Source organism: Metarhizium album (assembly GCF_000804445.1).
Source record: "Metarhizium album ARSEF 1941 chromosome Unknown scaffold_24, whole genome shotgun sequence".
Taxonomy (NCBI): Eukaryota; Fungi; Ascomycota; class Sordariomycetes; order Hypocreales; family Clavicipitaceae; genus Metarhizium; species Metarhizium album.
In genome coordinates this window covers 101945-120924 of record NW_024467598.1, presented here as the reverse complement: position 1 = coordinate 120924, position 18980 = coordinate 101945, and the positions used below count along the sequence as shown (strand labels likewise).

The window sequence follows — 18980 nt, the reverse complement described above, 5'->3', positions numbered from 1 at the left end:
GAACGAGGAGAGAGGACGCATTGTCTGTCGTGAATGGTGTGCTGCATCAGAATCAAACCGGCCACCTCACGGACGACTCCAGCGACGAAGGCCCTATATATATGATTTCCATGTATGCCGATTCTGATGGATCGTTTGCTTTGGCCACTGCAGAACAACACCTGGCGGCTTACACACGGCTCCGTCGCGGGCAAGGTGCATATCCACCTCCAAGGTCGATGATGGTCGTCGCATAATGTCAGTCCCGACTCCCTCGACGCAAGGCCGCTGCCTTCCTCGGCTGCGTCCGGCGTCGCGGATCCATACGGCGGCATCGACTGCCAGATCAGGAAAAATGGCGCGCCGGCCTGGTGTTGGCTATGGCGACCGGCCGCCCGGTCAAAGATGCCGTGCCGCGTCATCCCGCCGCCTCTCTCCCGTGTCTCGGCTTGCATGGCAACACTTTGCCCATGATGAGCCAGCGCAAGTAAGCTCTGACATCACAATGATGGGTGGGCAGGACGCCACAGATTACCTGCTTCTGACGGACGAATCCTGAACGGGTAACACCCGACCCTGTCTCCATCTCGTTCACCAGTCAGCCAGACTCCGAGGTGCAAAGTCGGACACCATCTGCGAGCTGCCCAGGCGTCGTCTCATCGTCGGCCGAGAAGCGTCACACAAGTCGCCCTTGAATCTTGCCCCATCTAGCTTCGCAGCCTCAGACCCCGAGCCAGACGGCGGGCGGCATATCGACGCCGTGATTCCCGTCTCCATCGACACACTTGACATTAAAGACCCGGCAGACGGTCTCATCTCCCATCTCCCCGCACACCAACTGCCTAGTCTTTGTCAAGACGTCCATCCTTCTGTGTGCCACCCCGCTCAAAGAACCCTGCGACTGTGCTTCGGACGAGAACAATCCCATGTCATCTGGCTGGCGCTTCTGAACTCCCTACATCGCCTCAAGATAACCATCGTGGCTCCCCTCAAAGAATCCGTCATCATGCGGCTCCACGCAGACAAACGTGGCCACGGCACAACATGACCACCGACCGACCCATCACCTGCCTCGTCAAATCGGCCTCCTGCTGGCGCCCATGGCAGAAAAAGACCTCTCCTATGTATCAGTCGACCCCGTCCATCCCGGCTCGCGGTCCCGCCACACGCTCCCGTATTTCCTTTCCCAACAACGGCCCTTTGCAGCAGTAGCCCTGGCATCCCCTGGCGAGTCTCGAGCCGTGGACTCATCTGCATTTGCTGGCTCCAAACAGCGAGACACGAGCCATCTCCACGGCTGAGGACAGCAGGCTCTGTTGCCTGGTCCTGGAAAAGCTCCATTCCAAACTGAGTTTCAACCTGAAAGTTTACGCGAAACCGCCAAGACGTCTCCCACTAGTGCGAGCAATGCAGAGCGGTATTAGTACGTGCTCATGGATACAAATTTGCCCGTTGCAGAAGGATATACGGCATCGCGGTGGACGGGGGGGTCTCGAGACGCCGCAAGGACAACGGGCGGTGGGAGACTAGGCCGAGGACAGACGCCCTTGATTATTCTCTGCGCAAGCCGATACAGACGTTTAGATTGGAGAGAGCATTTTGGATGCCGAGAGGGAAAGGGCGTTTCGGCCGGTTCGCCATGCTACTACCGGTCTCCTTGTCAAAATAGTTGGCACGCGAGGATGACGGGCGTGTGAACGGCAAGCTTGGTCAAGGTAGCGGAAGACGGTATTAGCCGTCCTATGGACATGTAAACTATGGTACAATTCCGTTTTATTTTGGACGTTTGGTGGAGATGTTTTCCCTTTTGGCCTTTGCGATGCCCGCCTGCAACCCGCCGTGAGTGGCGACGAGCAAAGCTAGAAATAGAAATACGGGGGCGACTTGGTTATTTCTTGTCCTCGCCCTCAAACACGTTCAACCCCAAACCATCCGCGTCAAGCATCAGCCTGTTCTTGGAGCCAGACTCCTGCAGCTGCTGCGCAATCAGACGGGCATTCTCAATCTTCTTCAGCTCCACGTAGGCCTTGCTCTTCTTGATGGCATCACCAATGAGCTCGGCGGAGCGAGCCTCACCCTGTGCCTTGACGACCATGGCCTGCTTCTCCTGTCTAGCCTTGTCCACGACAAAGGCGGCGCGTTGGGCTTCCTGCTGCGCGACTTGCTTGGCTTCGACGGCGGCGGTGAATTCCGGGGAAAAGGCGAGGTGCTGCACAGGCTCGGTTAGCATGTGGACTCGGCTGGGCCCGGGGTCCGACGGGAAAGCAAGATCAAGTGAAGGGGGGAAAAAAGAGAGAGAGACACAGAGAGAGAGAGAGACACAGAGAGAGAGAGAGAGAGACAGAGAGAGAGAGAGAGAGAGACAGAGAGAGAGAGAGGGACAGAGAGAGGGGGGAGAACAGAAAGAGATGCGGAGAGACTTGCCGTGAGGGACACGTCGTCGAGGAGAATGTTGAACCGGGCAGCTCGCCTGGACAAGTTTTCTCTCACCAGCCTGGCCACCATCTCTCGCTGAGTAATGAGCTGACTGGCATTGAACTGGGCGACGACGCTCTTGAGCACCTCGTTCACGATGGAAGGCAGCACACGGTCGTCGTAGTCGGCCCCGAGGGTTCTGTAGATCTGCGGCAGGGCCTCGACCCGTGGCCTCGACAGCACACGGCAGGTAATGTTGACCATTTGCAGGTCCTTGGTGCCCGTGAGAGAGGCGACGTTCCTGGGCCTTGCGCGCACGTCGTAGACGATGGGCGTCTCGAACCACGGAATGTTGATGTGAGTACCTGGGCACACGCGATTCCCGTCAGCTCCCGTCTCCGCCGCCGCAATGATTCCCGGCCTCGCGGTCCTTACCTTCGTTGTAGATCTCCTTGCTCACCCCGCTCGTCCTCCTGTACTTGATGGCGCGGTGACCGCCGTCGACGTTGAAGAGCGAGTTCGACAGCACCCAGGCGCCGCCGGCGAGCAAAACACCTCCAATCAATGCACCGCCAGCTCCTCGAGGGACTTGAGGCGGGCCGCCGCCAGGTCTGCCGCCGTATCCGCCGCGCGACTGCATCTGGCGCAGACGGCGCATGGCCTCTTCCTGCCAGTTACTCTGCCCGGACATGACTGATCGAGTTGATGCACCGGTTGTTGTGGCGAGCCGCGAGGATTTTGGCCAACCAGCTGCAAAGGGTTGGTTGGTGATCTCGTCCATCACACGAGCAAGCAAGGGCTGGAAGAGCTGGGGAAACTTGCTGACTGATCCGAGATTTTGGCGGCCCGCCAGGCGCTAATACGAATCGGGAGACTTCGGCTGCTTTGACCAACACCATGACTTCTTCTGCGTCCTGGCATTTTCTTGGCTTGGCTCATTCACCCTTTAGGAGGGAGTTCTAGAATCGAAGTACTTTCTCTCTGTCTTCACATTGCGGCCGAATGGACGAGATCGGCACGCTTCCATGTTGTAGGGAGTCGGAACTCTCACCCGTCGACGACGTGATACGTGGACCGTCGCGGGACGCACGACGCTCCAATACGTCTCAGATGCTCTCTCGATTTGCCAATGGCACATTTCATGGTACACGCAGACTCATTCATGCAGAGACCAAAACAAGGAAAACGCTTAGCTGCCGTCAATCACGGAGCAAACAGACCCTCAGTGCGCAAATGCAATCTGGATCACATCGCGGCATCTCTTGGGCTTCCGCGCCCACCCGTTGAGCATCCGGAAACCAGCCCTACAACTTCTTCCCTCCTCCATTACTGCGTGCACCCCATCCAGACATTTGCCTGCTTCCTTCATGGCCGCTCCAGTCGTTACAGTGTCAGCCAGGCGCATCTCTCCCCCGACCTTTTCCATCTCGCATCGGAGTAGCCATCGCTCCCAGCTCCACCCGCCAACAACGCTGCAGACATTGGCAATATTGTCACTGCTGCCCGTGACCATGGCGTCCATCTGACAAACTTTGCCACTGCTGATCGAGACGTCGCCCTCGAACGGTGGTGTTGGTGCAATGCTCGTCTTCTTCCTGGCACCGACGGGGAGGCAGACCCAAGCCCGGCGAACATCATCAAACCCTGCGCGAGCCAGTCGGCCGAGCCACAGCTTCGTCGGGCTTGGATCGTAACCGAGAGTCTTGAGTGAAAATCCAAACTCTACACTCTTGGCACGACCGAGCGGTCCGGCATTCATGATATCCGAGTCCATGACAGAAAACTCCAAGTAGCCGCCGGGCTTGAGCACTCGCATGCACTCGTGGAGGCAGCTCTCCCATTCGTCCTCCCCGTTTTCGCCCACAAACTTGAGGATGCCATGAAGCTCGCGGGCGGAAATCAAGTCAAACTGACCATCTGCAAAGGGAAGCTTGCAAAGACGCTTTACCGCAACCTGGCGGTGGTTGGGGGGTCCGCGAATGTTGGAGTTTGAGAGCTGGCGAATCGCCTTGGTCGTCACGGTGTAAACCTTGGCGTTTGGATACTGAAGCGCGCAGTGCCATGCCCAATCGCACGTTGACTGCCCGCCGAGATCGAGAATCCTAGAACGGTCGTGACCAGCGCCGTTTTTGCCTGGGGCAGTGAGATGGGAAAGTCGAGCCAGTCTTTTGGTCACGGGCGCCGAGATGAGGCGGCCGCCGTTGAGGAACTTGAGGGCAGCAACGTGCCAGGTCGGGATGGTCATTTGATTCATGGCCTCCAACTCCTTCTCCCTGCGCAGCCTTTCAGGGTCGTCAGTCAGCATGTCGTCGCCTCGAGCGACGTTGGCGCTGAGTCGGTGCTTGGCTGACTGCGGGACGACGCTGAGCTGATATTTGCCGAGAAGCTGGTTGCGGTGGGTGTCGCGAAGTGCTGCGCGCTGAGCCTGGACTGCCTCGAAGCGACAAAGCTGCTGGACAAACACATCTTGAAGACGTGTGCGTACAATGTAATCCTGGAAAGCTCGGTAATAAGCTGATTCCTGTCGCAGCAGCTTGGAGGGCAGGCGCTTGGGCTCCCAAGACGTTGGAATAACATTGGAGAACCGAACAACCTTTCTTTTGACTTCCCCCCCTTGCTCAGGTTCAGATTCCGGCTTGGATTTCTCGTCATTCTCCTCGCCATCCTCCCCAGGCAACTCCTCAATGGTTTTGAGAGCAGCGTTATTGTCGAGCCCTCCCTCTACGCCCTTGAGGTAAGCCCTCTGCGCCATTAGCCACAGTTCCGTGCGATCCAAGTTGGACAACGCTTCTTTTTGCTGCTTCCTAGCATAGTCGGGATCATAGTCGACAATAATCTCGACTGGTGTCTCCTCGACAACCTTGGCAGTGGTCTCTCGAGACTCGTTGGACTCTTGACGTGGAATCACGAGCCTAGCAGTAGGCATGCCCTCTGTCATGTCGTCATCGTCTTGAACCTGGATGACCTGCTCAACAGGTTCTGAGGATAGACTAACGCCCCTGTAGAATGCTTCTGCAGAATCGGGACGTTTTGGCAGCGGGGGAACAGAAGAATTGACGTTCCAGGGGCATCGATAAAATTGCTCAGCAGTGGTGGAGGTTGGCGGTGGCATGTCCACTGGCGACTTGCTGGGCAGATGCCAGGTATTTCTACTTCGAGGAGACAGCCCGGAAAAGAACCCGCCAGGAGAGGGAATACTCAGTCTTGTCAAGCCGGCAAGAGATTGTCGGGCCAGATTTGGCGAATGGACGATGTTGTGAGCCGCACGAGTTGCGACGCCGGTGAGCAAGCGCAAAGGCTGCTGTTGCATCTCGGCGACTGGGTGCATGGAAACGTCGAGTACCTGTACGGGGCGCTCGTGCAATTCTTGCCCTTCTCCTTCGTCATCCCCTGACAGAGCTTGAAGCGTTGCGAGAGCGTCGGGTTGAAGGTGGACGCCGGCCCAGGCCTCTTCCGCTTTGTGTTCGTCGTGTCCAGTGACTGGTGTTGGTGGTGCGCTCAATGCGGCAAGCTGCTCAGACGACAGACTGCCATCGAGAGACGGCGGTGCGGAAATGGTTGGTATTTCAAGCGCTTGCTGCTTTCCAATAAAGTTCATCTGAGCCGGAGACATGGGCAGCTGAGCCAATGGAGTCAGCGGCACTGGCGATGTATTCTTCTTGAACTCGTTGACTGCAGGCCACGATTCATCGGGCTCATCCTGATTTGTTGCGATCCGAAGACGAGCAGGCTGTCTCGACAATGGCTGCTGCTGGTTCATCGCTCGGTCGGCAGACGTTTGCTGATAGCATCGTGACGTGCCATTCCCATCTTCGTCCTCGGACACATCATAGAGGTCCTCGAAATCAGTGTTCTCGGTGCCGATGCTGGCTCGATTCCACATATTCGACGAGGTTGTAGGAGAACTGCCATCTCTTGATGCCGTTGACGGCGACGACGGAAGGACGGGAGCGGAAAGATAGTGAATTCCCCGGGGAGTTGGAAAGTGATCGCTCATCGGTGACAGCCAGGCTTCGATCTTCAGAAGTGAAGCATCCCCACGTCTCCGTTGTTGCTCCATCGTTGCATTCTGAACGTGGCCGTCATCGTAGTCTTCTTCTATTATGGGATTAAGGCGTCTCTTTGACCTTCGACCCAGCGAAGACTCACGAGACTGAAAACTGCTCGGTAAGTGGACAGAGTCAGCCATCTCCCTCGTTTTCTTTCGTTTTCTTTTCTTTTCTCTTTTCCCTTTCCGTCTGTTTCTTTCCGTGCTCTTTCCTTCTTTCTTTTTTATTTTAAGTATTCCGCTATGCCCGGCTAACGGTTCCCGTTTTGCGTCAGGTCGACTTCCGTCAACTTGTCAGCAATGTAATTGGCATCAAAAGAGAAATTGACAATTATCGTAATGTGTTAATATCAACGGCCGGCGTCGAAAGTTGGAATAAACGGGAACGATAGGCTGCTTCGATCAACGAAGGCTTTACTGATTTTACAAAAACACCACACGAGTACCAAAGGGAAACGGGGGCAAGAGAAGAGAATGTGAAGGGGAACAGATGCGGCTGATCTAGTTGGCCAGGGAATGCAAATCCTTAAAGGAACTCGTCCATCGACTGGACCAAGCGGCTACGAGACATGATGCAGACATTAGTGGCTAGCAAAGACGAACGGACGGGGCAAATGCAGCGCGGCCTGCATCCGAAAGAGAAAGGATATCGTGACTGCATCGGCACATCGATGGTAGGACCTCGCGGCTGTGGGAACTGAGACGGTAGTGATATGCCCAGCCCAACGCCCAGGGTAAGCATCTGATTCGAAACCAGGATAGTCGTCTAAATTTGGGTGACATGGTGACATCAGATGGCTGGCCCAGCGAAACATTATGCAGGCGCGCGCGAAGTGGCGATGTCCTTGGGGGCTGATTGGACTCAAGGCTACGTACTTAAGTACGGTGAGGGGGGCGGGAGGCGGCCATGGTGTTGGCCGTGGTGGCCCATCTGATCCCCGGCGCTTAAAACTGCTTCTTGGGTCCCCAATCAATGAATCCATCCGTTGGAGTGTGATGCAGCCTGCTCAAGATGGTCTCGATGGGCGGTTTGGCGGGTGGCCGTTGCGACCAAATTTTTGGACGGCCGAGGGAGTCGGGAAGCATCATGATAAGAGTTGAGACCCTATACTTGGCCGGAGCGGAGGCCATCCGCACATGCAGACGAGTCGACGGCGGTGAAAGGAATTTGATGGGCGTCATGTGCAAAACGCCAGCCAATCCTGCGTGTAATTAAAGGTGCAGGCGCTTCCTAGGTGCAGTCGTGATAATTCGTCATGAGAGGAAGTGACATTTCCAGGTTGTGCGCGAGGCTCGGGAGGCAAGGAAGCCATCTCCCAGTGTGAGTCCTGACTCCCGAGCCCTGACAGCTGGTGTCGGCTGGTGACGGCTGGTGCTGAGCGAGCCCCTCCATGGGCCGACTGACCTCTGGCAATTTTACCCCGCCATGTGCGCGACGGCAAGAGCTCCCAAGTGCTTCAACTCCCGATCACCTAAGGTCTGCAGAAATGGCGGACGCAGAACACTCGGAAGTCTCGGCCGAGCCTCAGGCCAGACATGTCACATACTGCGGCGGTAGGTTCCTCGCTCACGCTCCTGCGACGGCAATGCATCATGACTCCCTGCTAACCAGACGTCATCGTCGCCGTCAGTTTGCACACTGCCCCCCGAGGTGCGTCACCCTCCGACTCCCTTGACCGTGCCCCGACCGTCTGATAATAGAAACATCCCACCAAGGCTTACGCGTTCTGACAAAATCCCAACCTAGTACTGTGAATATGGAGGAACCGTGAAAAAGTGCCAAGAGTGGCTGGAAAAGAACAACAAGGAGTTGTATGACAGGATCTGGTCAGCCGGTCAGTGTGGCACGTTTCCTGCCGTGACGATCAGCTGCCTGACGCATATTTCTCCCGCAGAGGCTTTGGAGGCTGCAACCGCATCCTTGTCCGTCGAAGCGCAAAAGAGAGCCGCCAAAGACGCGCAGAAGAAAACGGCAAAGGCCGAGGCCGCCGAGGCCAAGCAAGCTGATAAAATGGCCAACAGTGTCGTGACCATTAAGCGCATTGAGCGGAATAAGAAGAAGTTCGTCACGGCGGTCATTGGACTGGAGGCTTTTGGTCTGGAACTGAAAAAGGTTTACTATCCAACGGGTGTCATGATGTGGTCGGTGCTAATAATACCAGGTGGCCAAAGATCTCGGCAAAAAGTTTGCTACTGGCTCGTCGGTGACCAAGCTGCCCAGTGGGGGCGAAGAAATCGTGGTACAAGGCGATGTGAGCGACGAGTTGGAAGAGTTTATTTTGGAAAAGTACAAGGAGATACCCGCCGATAACATTGAGCTCGTGGATGACAAGAAGAAGAAGAAGGCGGCAGCAGCATAAATTTACTAGGCAATATCTCGCATGGTCTGATTGATTAAACCGCAGCCTTTTGAAAGCATTGCATGCCTCCCCAAATAACGCCAGTGCAATGTGTCATTTGAACCCGCAGCACAAATCCAATTTACGCCAACTATGAACGCCTGCGTCAAAGTTTCAAGAAAAACAAAAAGTCAAAACAGAATTGCCCATGGTCAACTTTCATTCCAGCGAACCTATCCCCGCTTACGCAACACCCTAGCACTCGCTGCTGTTGTTGGGGCTGCCGTTGTTCTCGTTGCTGCTCTCTTCGTCGTAGCACTGGTAACGCCCTTTCGAATAGTCCCCATGACAGTGGTACGCGCGGCTGCTGGCGCTGCCTTTTTGGATGCGCTCGGTTTTCGAACTACAGTTCCGACACTCCCCTCGCTAGTGTCACTCGTCCCACTAGGACGGCGGCCTGTCCGGGTTGCTGGTCGGGAAATAGGCGCTCGGGAGGCTGCAGTAGTGGCAGGGCGTCGAGATTTCGTGGCGGTCGTTGACGCGGAACTCGCTTCTGAAGTCGTGGTGACCTTTCTGGTTCCCCTCGTGCGCGTAGCAGTACGTGTAGCCTTGGCCTTTTCCACCATGCTGGAGAGAACGCTTGAGGCGGCGGCGCGCGAGGAGGCGGGTTTCAACGGAGAGCCAGGTCGAGACATTTGCGGCTTCGCCGGCGATGCCGACCGGTCCATATTTCCAAGGCGCGAGTTTGATGAAGTCGGGGACAGGACCTGGTTTGGCCGAACACGCCCCGTCTCTGTTCTAATCTTCTTTTTGGCGCCGTCCCTGTTTTCCGCGTCGTTTTCCTTGTCTCCTGCAATCTCACTGCTGACAAAAATTTAGCATGTTGCATTTGATTTTGACACCACGCCGAGTGTTAATACCTCATGCGTTTGTAGCCGCGGCCTACGGCCTGACTCCGAGCCGGTAGCGCTCTCTGGGGGCTCGAGCGAAATGTGTCTTTGGCAGGCACTGGAGGAGGCCTAGCAAAGACCTGACCTTGTTCCTGTTGTGAACATTTCAAAATGAGTTCACCAATTGTCAGCTTTCGCAGAGAAACGGGTATTCTGTTGATTCGTATTTCAATTCGGGATCGTAAGCCCTGTGCTTGTAGATGGTATTGGGCGCGAAGTCGTCTGGCGCGTTCAGTGACTAGACAGGTCACTACACATGTCGAGGGTCCGTAACAAAGACCAGGGGGGAAAGTACCTTCTAGTTGCAGATTGTCAATCAAGGCCTGTTTCTGCAGAGTGCTGATTCCCATCTTGCGCTTCTTAAGTGGACTTCTCTCGTGAGGTGTTGATGGGCTTTTTACAGGCACTTTGGTGTCTGTGGCCGCATCTTGCTCTCTCGAGACGGTGGATTGCTCTGACACCCTCTTCCTATTTCTAATGGGAGCCATTATCTTGTTCTTGTTCGTCAGTGCCGTCGAATCGTCAAGAAGGGCTGTATATTTTGGTGTAGGTTGCGAGATGTTTGACATGAAGTTGATGTTTGTAGCTCCGGCCGCGGCACGCCGCGACTGGCCAGTGGCTTTGAAGTAAACAAACTTGGGGAGGGTGGAAGCGAGGCTGTATTATGTCAGCACATGTGCTCAGGCGCCGCCAGTGAAATGCCCCACAAGGTAAAGGTACCTAGATACCTGGTGAAAAGCACTCCACATATTGGCCTTCAAGGTATCGATACTTGACAGCAGGCTGAACCGCCTTACGCCTCTCGCAGAAGCATTCCTCGTGGAGCTTGTTCCCGTAGCCTCGCTTCTGTTCCGGCCTCTTTCTCGTCCATTACCCGTGCGACTCTTTACCCGCTACTAAGAAACTGACCACATTTCTATTTTGTCACACTGCGTGTTCGGCCGCCATACGATACGAAGCAGCTCCAAAGCGTGGTGCAGCACCAAGATGGTTCTCGAGGCGGTGATGGTTGTCGTAGACAACAGTGAGAGCAGCAGAAACGGAGACTACCAGCCCACAAGATTTGACTCACAAGTCGACGCCGTCAATGTTCTGTTCCAGAGCATTACTCAGGGAAATGCCGAGTCCTCAGTTGGCCTGATGAGCATGGGAGGGAAGGGTCCCGAGGTGCTCGTCACTCTTACCACCGAGCAGGGCAAGATATTGGAGGGTCTGCATCGAACGAAGAAGAAAATTGGCGGCTCGTCTCACCTCAAGACCGGCATCCAGGTTGCTACGGTTTGTAAAAACCGTCATCTACATTGCTTGCACGTTTGCACAGCTGAACAATTTGATAGCTCGCCCTGAAGCACCGACAGAACCGATCCCAGCGGCAGCGAATCATAGTCTTTATTTGCTCCCCAATCGAAGAGAGCGAGAAGGAGCTGAAGCAACTGGCCAAAAAGATGAAAAAGGGAAACATTTCTGTAGATTTCATCCTGTTTGGAGATCTCGACGCCGACGACACGCAGAAGAAGCTGCAAGTTTTCAATGACGAGGTCAAGGGCAGCGAGGGCTCGCACTTGGTCGTCATCCCACCCAGCAGCAAGTTGTTGAGCGATCAGCTTGTGGCTACTCCAATACTACTTGGCGAGGGTGCCGTGGGATCGGGCGGTGCCGGCGGAGGCGGCAGCATGGGCGGAGGCAACGAGGAGTTTGAATTCGGGTTCGACCCCGCCATGGAACCCGAGCTTGCCCTCGCTTTGCGCATGAGTATGGAGGAGGAGAAGGCGAGACAAGAAAAGCGAGCCCGCGAGGAGGAGGAAGCTGCTAAGAAGGCATCCCTTGGAAGCGTCAAGGAAGAGGACGAGTCCGGTCCGTCTGGAGGCGGAGATAAAAAGGACGGCGGCGACAAGATGGACACATCGTAAGGGAGCACCGCGTACGACACCAAGCAAGCCCGTCAGGGGTTGGCTCTTTCTCCTTGAAGCTGTACAATAGACATGACTGGAGTCTTGGAGATGAATTCAGGACCTGAACCTTGAAGGCGAATGCCAAGTAACAGGGAGCCGAGAATCGTTGGGCAGATAGGGGAAACGGAACGCATCATCATGCTATGCGGACCTCTATTACCGATTATTAATCTCTCTAATATACGACAGCAATTTCCGATCGAAAATATCACACCGAATAGGCATCTCCAAGGAATAAAATGGGTTCTTCATGACGTAGTCGGAATACAAGTCGTATACTCGCCGAATCGTCACATCCACATTCGTCTGCGTAGAGTCCGTAAACAAGAGGAACTTGGTCCCGGTGATGGTGTTGAAGCACTGCAATCGAAAGTTTTCCGTTTCCAGGACTTCTAGGCCCGAGGAGGGCTCCGGGCGCATCGCCACGCCGTTGGTGCCGGGATGAGGAGTGACGGGCTTGATGGGGTTGAGCCTGGCGGTGATGGCGTGGACGCTGTGTATGTGAGCAGCAAGCCCTCCTCGCAAGAGATTCTGAGGAGGCGAAAGATGGAGCCCTGGCGTTGAAATTGGAGCAGAGGACGCACCCGTGAAAAGTACCAGCAAGGACCAGGTAATCGTTGGTGCTGATCTTGCGCAGACCGCCATCGTGGAACGTCTTGTTGTAGACCAGGCCGCCGGCCTTGTTGATGATGATGAGAGCAAAGACAGTCCTAGACCACGGTCAGAGAGATGCTCCGAGATGAAGGTGAGGTGAGGACTAGACATGCATTGTGCCGGCCGGCTAATGCGCCATCAACCCGTCAATGTCGGGGTTCTGGGCCGATGGCACCCCGTGGACAACCCCGTGGACAACCCCGTGTTGTTGAGCCAGCGACGGCGACGAGCGGCAGGCAACTCCCGTGAGCGCGTCCGATGGAATCTTGTCACGCTGAATCACCAAGACCGAGTGAAGTTGGACCCGATGGCGCTGGAAACGCGAGCAGCGCCAAGCCAAGGCACCCGTGCGCCCAGCCGCCCCACTAATTGACCATCTCTTCTCGCTGTGCAGACAAGCCGACGACGCACACCTTGCTTGAACCCTCGACATGGCAATGAAGTCGCCAGGCCCGTCACCCAATCGTTGACCAGTACCGAGTACCGAGTACCGAGTACCAGAAGGGCTGTTCCGTCTCAGCCTCTTTATTTTTGTGTGCCATTGCTTTCGTCTCCCTCTCCGTCGAGCAGCATCCCCACGAGCTCCGACCGCAGCCTCGCTCGTCGCGCGCGTCCGATCCCGTCTGTCCCATTTTGACGACGGTTCGAGCCCGTGCCTCTCTCTCTCTGTCTTTGCCGGCGCATCGTTTCGTCGCGAATCATTCGCCGCCGCTGCAACCACACCATCGCCCCGAGGGCGAGGGCGACCGACAATGTCAAACCAGCGAACCTCACGCCCCAAGCCCCCCCCTCCAGGCAACGAAGAAGCCTCAGCGGCACTGAACCTGGGAGAGTTCCAAAACGTCGACACCTTGACTCTGTCAGAGGCGGCGCTCGTGCTCAACGCGCTGGTGGCGAAGCGTCGAAATGACCGCAAGAACGTCAACGAGACCGAGTACGCGCCTCGCCGCCCGCCAAGGCCACACGTGGACCATGGACGAATGAGGCACTCGCTAACGGGGATCATCCAGGATGCTGAACCAGACACTCAACTATCTGGACCATTTCGCTCGGTTCACGCAAAAGGAAAACGTGGAAGCCGTCGAACGCCTGCTGAGCGCGCACAAGGACCTGGCCAAGTTTGAGAGGGCGCAGCTGGGTACGCGTGTTCGCACGGCTCTTCATGCGCGTGGTGCGGGACTGCTGACGCTGTGTTAGGCTCATTGTGCTGCGAGAATGCCGACGAGGCCAAGACTCTCATCCCCTCGCTCGCCGACAAGATCAAGGACGAGGACCTGCAGGACTTGCTCGACGAAATCTCCAAACTGCAAAACCGATGATATGGGGTGGGGGGGAGAGGGCAGGCTACGGGATTTGTTTTGGAACAGGATTGCATTTCGGGGGCCGTGTTTGCCGAGGAAAAAGAAGAGACGAGACGAGAGACAAGAAACAGCAAGAGGAATCGTGGTTTTACATTTTGGCATTGCTGGCGCTGGGTCAAGGTTTGTATTTTCGCAACAGACAAAGACGAGACGGGATTTAGGAAGGAGGTAGGTCAGTCAGTACGTCGATGTAGAATACCCGATAAATTGAGGATTTGAATACATGGGCTGCCGTGCGTGCGGAATGATATCCCACGTTGCTGACGGAATGCTCACAGAGACCATCGGCCCCCAAGGTAGGTCGGCTGTCGTGGAGACGTGCTCTCATACAGTCCCTGCATTTTGCCAACATTTGAACAGTTTTCATCAAACGACTAACATTCCTGCCTAGATCTGCATCTCCCGGGGTGGGAGATTCCCTTTGTACGTTGAGCACCGACGTTACTGCGGCGCCACCAACACACCACGATATCGCATCTTGCCCTCTCTCAACCTCGCCATGGCCTCGACCAAACCGTCCTTGGTCAGAGGGAACTTTTCAATCTGCGGCTTGATTCCCTTCTTGGCGGCAAACGCCAACATGGCCTGCATCGTGCCGGCACTGGCCACGCCAGACCCGACAATCCGAAAACCAGCCATGATCAAGTTCAAGGACGTGACATTGATAGGCTCGGCGCTGGCGGTCAGGGGGTAGATCTGCGCCCTCGGAGCCAGCACGGGGTAGTACCTACACGGGGTCAGCCCCAAGGTCTGAACGCGGCCGCCGAATGGGCCATGCTTGCGGCACTCACGTGGACAGGTCTGGCATCACGCTGGAAGTAATCAGCAGGATGTCGACCTTTTCGACATTCCCGGGCTCGGCCAAATCAGCCGCCGTGTAAAACTCGGAGGCGCCGAAATTCAACGCCGTCTCCTTCTTGGAGGTTGTGCTGGAGAAGACGACGGCGTCCATGCCCATCTTGGACGCAAACTGGATGGCCAAATGGCCGAGACCGCCGACGCCGACGATGCCGACTCGGTCTCCCGGCCGCACGCCAGACGTGTGCAGCGCACTGAACACGGTCGCGCCGCCGCACATCAAGGGGCCGGCGTCCTCGGAGGCGATGGCGTCGGGGATCTTGAACAGGGCCGAGACGTCCCACGCGACAAAGGAGCCGAAGCAGCCTTGGTCCTGGTTGTGGGAGCCATAGCACTGGGGGGATACGCAGGTATTCGAGAAGCCTGTCGCGCAAGAGCCGGTCAGCATCGCTTTGGTTTCCTCCCTGCCTGGTCGTCTCGCTTGGTCGTCTCCGGAGTGCTCTTGTTTTTGATCTTTTCATTTACCGTTGAGGCAATATTTGCAGGTTCCACAGAACTTGTAAAACCACCCCATGCCCACGCGATCGCCGAGCTTGAAGTTGGACACTACATCCGCGGCAGAGCCGAGCTCGGTAATGACCCCGATCCCTTCGTGGCCGAGGCCTTGGTCGTTGTGAAAAAAGTGCTCGTCGGTGCCGCAGAGACCGCAGTGGGAGATTTTGACAATGACTTCGGTGGGACCTGGATCCCGACGGCCGGTGGCTTCCACAATCTCCCCGGTCTTGGAGCCTTTGAATACAGTGAAGCAGACGCCCATGATTTTTTTTTTGATTTTTTTTTGGGCAAGAAGATTACGGGAAGCTGTGAGAGGTTGGTTGAGTCGAGTTGCCGCGAGGTTGGAAGCGTGACGATTGGAGGAGCCTTGTGAGAGAGAGAAGTCGTCGGATCGTCAAACCGCTTGAAAGACGACGAGTCATGGCCAGATGGGAACCAAGTCTATTTCTCATCCACGGTAAATCTGTCGCTCCTCATATTCTGGTCAACAGCTCATCAAGTCCCTTGTCTGATGCTTCTGCCATGGCATTCGTGGCACCCACCCCCCTTCTCTCTTCACAGGCTCACGGCCAGCAGGCTTCGCCTCTGACTCCCAGGAGTCCAGGACCATTCATCTCCTTTAGGACGCCAATGCATCAAGCAGCCCTCCAGAAGCAAGTGACAAGGTCGCACAGTCTTTGAAGGACTACTCCCATTCTACGGAGTACTCCGCATTCATTGGACAACGACTCCATAGTCCTGACCAGTGACCACCGGCCGTCCTTCAAACGTGGCGTACTCATCGCGGCTGCTCGCCGGATGCTTTCTGCGAGAACCCCCGCCGCCCATGTGCGACCACTCCGCGCGGGTGGCTTGCAAAGGTACCGAGACAGGCAGGCGACAGCCTCGGCGCAAATGCCGCGTGGAGAGGCTGTGGGAGCTTATTATTGTCCGGCAGAGGCGCCTGTGGATAAAGATTGCTCCTGTCTGCTTGGCAAGGCGTTGCGGGTAGCCTCGGATCTGCATCAATGTCCGGTTGAACGGTTTTCAAGCCGCGATCTGGGGGCAGCGCACCACGCGGCCTACCATTGCGGACTGCTGGGCATCAAGGCCACGGCAATCCGTCGTGTTTTGCGATGAAGCTTCCCTGTTGCTGAGTCTCGCCTTGCCTGGCTGTTGGACGTCCACGGTGACGGAGCTCCCGTGGCAGCCGTGGCAGATGCTTGTTTTGCTAACTCGTGTTGCGCTCACGGCGAATGCAAGCTGGGCATCTGAGATCATGTTGTCGACTCGACGTGAGGCAGAGCAAGTGTGTCCCACTATCGGCGTCGGATGGGCATTTGGACGCCTGAGGCATTCTATGTTGATCAACACTTCGGCATGTATGGGTAGTCGGACGCAAGTTCCTGGCTGACAACAAACACAACGTCGCGCCGTGGTCTGTTCTGGTCAAGTCAGGCGGACGCATTACAGAATTCTTGGGATATCAAGCTGGTCTCTGCGATTGTGTTTTGATTTCCCGCGTTTCCCCGTTCTATACTATACCGTCTTGTCGGAAAAGCCAGCAATATCGTGCCATCTATCTCGCCAGCAACTCTCCTACAAGTCTGCCCCTGACTTTCTCATCCCTTGCTCGTCATCTTCTGCCATGGGTCTGTATCGTTTCCACTCATTCACATATTGCGCGCGTCCATGGCAGGAGCCCGAAGCGAGGGTTGCTCTAGGGTCGGCACCGGCTGGACTTGCAGAGCTCGCGACATCCAACGGCGAGGCCGGAGTATCTGGAGCCTCCGAGATGCTGACGGCTGGCAATTCAACCGGAGCAACGCCCGCGCCATCCATTTCAAAGGTTTCGCTTTGCGGGGGATCCGAGCCGTGAGGTTGATCAGTTCGCCCTGCATGGTCAGCAAGACCCTACTTTTCCTTCCCCCCTTTCTTGCCAAGATTCAACACAACTCACCTCCAAAAGGGGCGAATGGATCGATGACTCCCCCTTCACCGGTAGTATGAGGCGTCATCTTCTCATACCCGTCGACTCGCGAGCCTCCAGTCGGATCGTCTTCGCTTGGGCCTGCACTTTGTCGCGCCCTTTTTCTCCGTCGCGACACTAGCCAAATTATTGCCACGAGAGCGAGGATCACTACACCAGCAGCCGCTATTCCAGAAATAGTGGCCGGAGTCACCCCGCCCGCACTGCTGGCTTCTTGCTCGGATTTGGCCGTCTGGATGGGCTCGCTGCACCCCGAGCAGGTGGTCTCCGCTGCAGTCCCGGGGCTGGTTTCGGCGAGTGACGTCGAGGATGGCGAGGGCGCCTCGGAGAAGACGACTGTGTGCCTCGTTATGGTAACTATGGACGAATTTGGGATTGTGTGAGTGATTCCGGAATCGGTTTTTGTTTCGCTTGGTGAAGAAGAGGCCTCGGTTGTTCCTCGAATCTCGTCGGCTTCAAGGGTCTCGGGCTCAGGAGAGCTGCTGTTTGCAGAGTCCTTGTTTGATGAAGTCGATGAATCAATACGAGGACTGCCGTTGCCTTCTCGTTTCAGAAGACAGCGAGGACAGCCGGGCAGTGAGCATCCACTGCGGTAGGTATAGAGGTGTGACCCCGTCGAGCACACTGTTAGGGCTTGCATGGACCCGGTGGTCAGCTCGTAGGAGCCGAGCAGAGAAGACTAAGCTTGATGCAAGGGCGGGACGAGAAGAGAGACCGTGTTGAATGGGACAAGCGCCAGGATCTGGGTGAAGTTCTCCGCTGAACCGTTCACATTCAAGGGACCAACGCGTTGAAGAGTGCAAACGGGCTGCCGGCTGGTTACAGGTGAACGACCGGCTGGCAGTTACACGAGCCGCAAATTGCCAGACAGTTTTTTTCTTCTACCAGGCGATTCCACAAAACGCCAAAGCTGTGTTTGGTATTCCCAAACGTTTCATTGACGGCTTGTGGTTCGGGTCGGGGAGGGATCGCAAAGATGGACTCGAAGTCAAGTATTATATCTGAATTCAACAGCGATGCTACTGCAACATGCAGCACCAAGACAAAACTCATTCGCTCCTCATCGTCGGCCTAAACGCAGGCGGGCTCAAAGTATCACGTCACATTTGACCGGCGTTCCATTGCCGACGCTCATCGGTTATCTGTGTCAGACAGCAAACACTGAATGGGAAAAGCCCGTGTTACAGTGTACGGCGCGTGGACAAAACTTCCTGTCGGCGTGAACTCGGTGGATTGATTGCTACGCTGAAAAAAAGACATCCAAGTGCACTCTTGGCAGCATAGCGGCCGCATAGTAGCTGTTGATTCAACTGCTTCGCAACTTGGCACTGACCTGGCAGATCATTTGTGAAACTTGAGTGGCCGTAAACTCGGTTATCCGACTGTCATGTATTGTGGGCTGCCGCCTCTGCAACCCGTCCTCGAGGTGGTTCAGGGTCTCGTTCTTATCTGCTGGGGCTGCATAGGCCATCTCCGCAGAGAGTTTGCATGTGTGAAACAAATGCGGTAGGATGTTGGCGCTGAATCCAATGCACCGGTCGACGTACAATTCTGCCTGGTTGGGGGCAGCTCAACGAGCATGGTACGCATCCTTGCGTACAACAAGCACTCTGTCATCTCACTGAAAGAGATGGTATCAACAGATGGGGCTCGACTGGTAGTTTCCCTGTCTCATGATAGGGCCAGGTTCAGAGCAAACGTGAGCAGTGCGGCGCCGAGGACTACGCATGACCGGAACTGGTGCTGTCTGCCGACATCCAGAGAGCGAAGAGTCGTAACGGCAGACGAGGCTCTCCTATAGCACGGATTCAACCACGGATAGTCGGGCGATGCGGACGCGGACGTGTCACGCAAGCCCCATATTAGAGCCAAGGCCACGTAGACGTCTTCAACCGTAGCTCAAGACGTTTCAAGCTGGGACACAAGCGTACCTCGATGTCTGTGGAAGAAGCTGGGGCCC

At 55.9% G+C, this 18980-nt stretch overlaps 9 protein-coding genes across 9 annotated transcripts; 3 read left to right on the top strand and 6 right to left on the bottom strand.

Annotated features, from left to right (window-relative positions):
- Positions 1 to 1867: 1867 nt before the first annotated feature.
- MAM_06799 (prohibitin-2) lies at positions 1868 to 3085 on the bottom strand (the record flags this gene model as incomplete). Its single annotated transcript, XM_040825597.1, has 3 exons — positions 1868 to 2188; positions 2470 to 2759; positions 2830 to 3085. The coding sequence occupies 3 exons, from the start codon at positions 3083 to 3085 to the stop codon at positions 1868 to 1870; spliced, it is 867 nt and encodes a 288-aa protein (XP_040676361.1).
- A 531-nt stretch (positions 3086 to 3616) lies between these two features.
- On the bottom strand, positions 3617 to 6583 carry MAM_06798 (Methyltransferase type 11; the record flags this gene model as incomplete). Its single annotated transcript, XM_040825596.1, has 1 exon — positions 3617 to 6583. One exon carries the CDS (start codon positions 6581 to 6583, stop codon positions 3617 to 3619), a length of 2967 nt encoding a protein of 988 aa, XP_040676360.1.
- Positions 6584 to 7929: 1346 nt separating this feature from the next.
- On the top strand, positions 7930 to 8802 carry MAM_06797 (Translation initiation factor SUI1; the record flags this gene model as incomplete). Its single annotated transcript, XM_040825595.1, has 4 exons — positions 7930 to 7996; positions 8055 to 8093; positions 8206 to 8555; positions 8605 to 8802. The coding sequence occupies 4 exons, from the start codon at positions 7930 to 7932 to the stop codon at positions 8800 to 8802; spliced, it is 654 nt and encodes a 217-aa protein (XP_040676359.1).
- Positions 8803 to 9014: 212 nt separating this feature from the next.
- MAM_06796 (Borealin-lik) lies at positions 9015 to 10480 on the bottom strand (the record flags this gene model as incomplete). Its single annotated transcript, XM_040825594.1, has 4 exons — positions 9015 to 9642; positions 9702 to 9969; positions 10027 to 10388; positions 10452 to 10480. The coding sequence occupies 4 exons, from the start codon at positions 10478 to 10480 to the stop codon at positions 9015 to 9017; spliced, it is 1287 nt and encodes a 428-aa protein (XP_040676358.1).
- Positions 10481 to 10718: 238 nt separating this feature from the next.
- Positions 10719 to 11641, top strand: MAM_06795 (26S proteasome regulatory subunit S5A, multiubiquitin chain binding protein; the record flags this gene model as incomplete). Its single annotated transcript, XM_040825593.1, has 2 exons — positions 10719 to 11009; positions 11069 to 11641. The coding sequence occupies 2 exons, from the start codon at positions 10719 to 10721 to the stop codon at positions 11639 to 11641; spliced, it is 864 nt and encodes a 287-aa protein (XP_040676357.1).
- A 198-nt stretch (positions 11642 to 11839) lies between these two features.
- On the bottom strand, positions 11840 to 12879 carry MAM_06794 (Sybindin-like protein; the record flags this gene model as incomplete). Its single annotated transcript, XM_040825592.1, has 3 exons — positions 11840 to 12176; positions 12268 to 12393; positions 12815 to 12879. 3 exons carry the CDS (start codon positions 12877 to 12879, stop codon positions 11840 to 11842), a joined length of 528 nt encoding a protein of 175 aa, XP_040676356.1.
- A 210-nt stretch (positions 12880 to 13089) lies between these two features.
- On the top strand, positions 13090 to 13656 carry MAM_06793 (RNA polymerase Rpb4 family protein; the record flags this gene model as incomplete). Its single annotated transcript, XM_040825591.1, has 3 exons — positions 13090 to 13271; positions 13348 to 13475; positions 13535 to 13656. 3 exons carry the CDS (start codon positions 13090 to 13092, stop codon positions 13654 to 13656), a joined length of 432 nt encoding a protein of 143 aa, XP_040676355.1.
- A 483-nt stretch (positions 13657 to 14139) lies between these two features.
- Positions 14140 to 15313, bottom strand: MAM_06792 (NADP-dependent alcohol dehydrogenase; the record flags this gene model as incomplete). The annotated part of the gene is made up of 3 exons (XM_040825590.1): positions 14140 to 14425; positions 14490 to 14919; positions 15022 to 15313. The coding sequence occupies 3 exons, from the start codon at positions 15311 to 15313 to the stop codon at positions 14140 to 14142; spliced, it is 1008 nt and encodes a 335-aa protein (XP_040676354.1).
- A 1316-nt stretch (positions 15314 to 16629) lies between these two features.
- MAM_06791 (uncharacterized protein) lies at positions 16630 to 17660 on the bottom strand (the record flags this gene model as incomplete). Its single annotated transcript, XM_040825589.1, has 2 exons — positions 16630 to 16925; positions 16991 to 17660. The coding sequence occupies 2 exons, from the start codon at positions 17658 to 17660 to the stop codon at positions 16630 to 16632; spliced, it is 966 nt and encodes a 321-aa protein (XP_040676353.1).
- Between the last annotated feature and the right edge of the window lie 1320 nt (positions 17661 to 18980).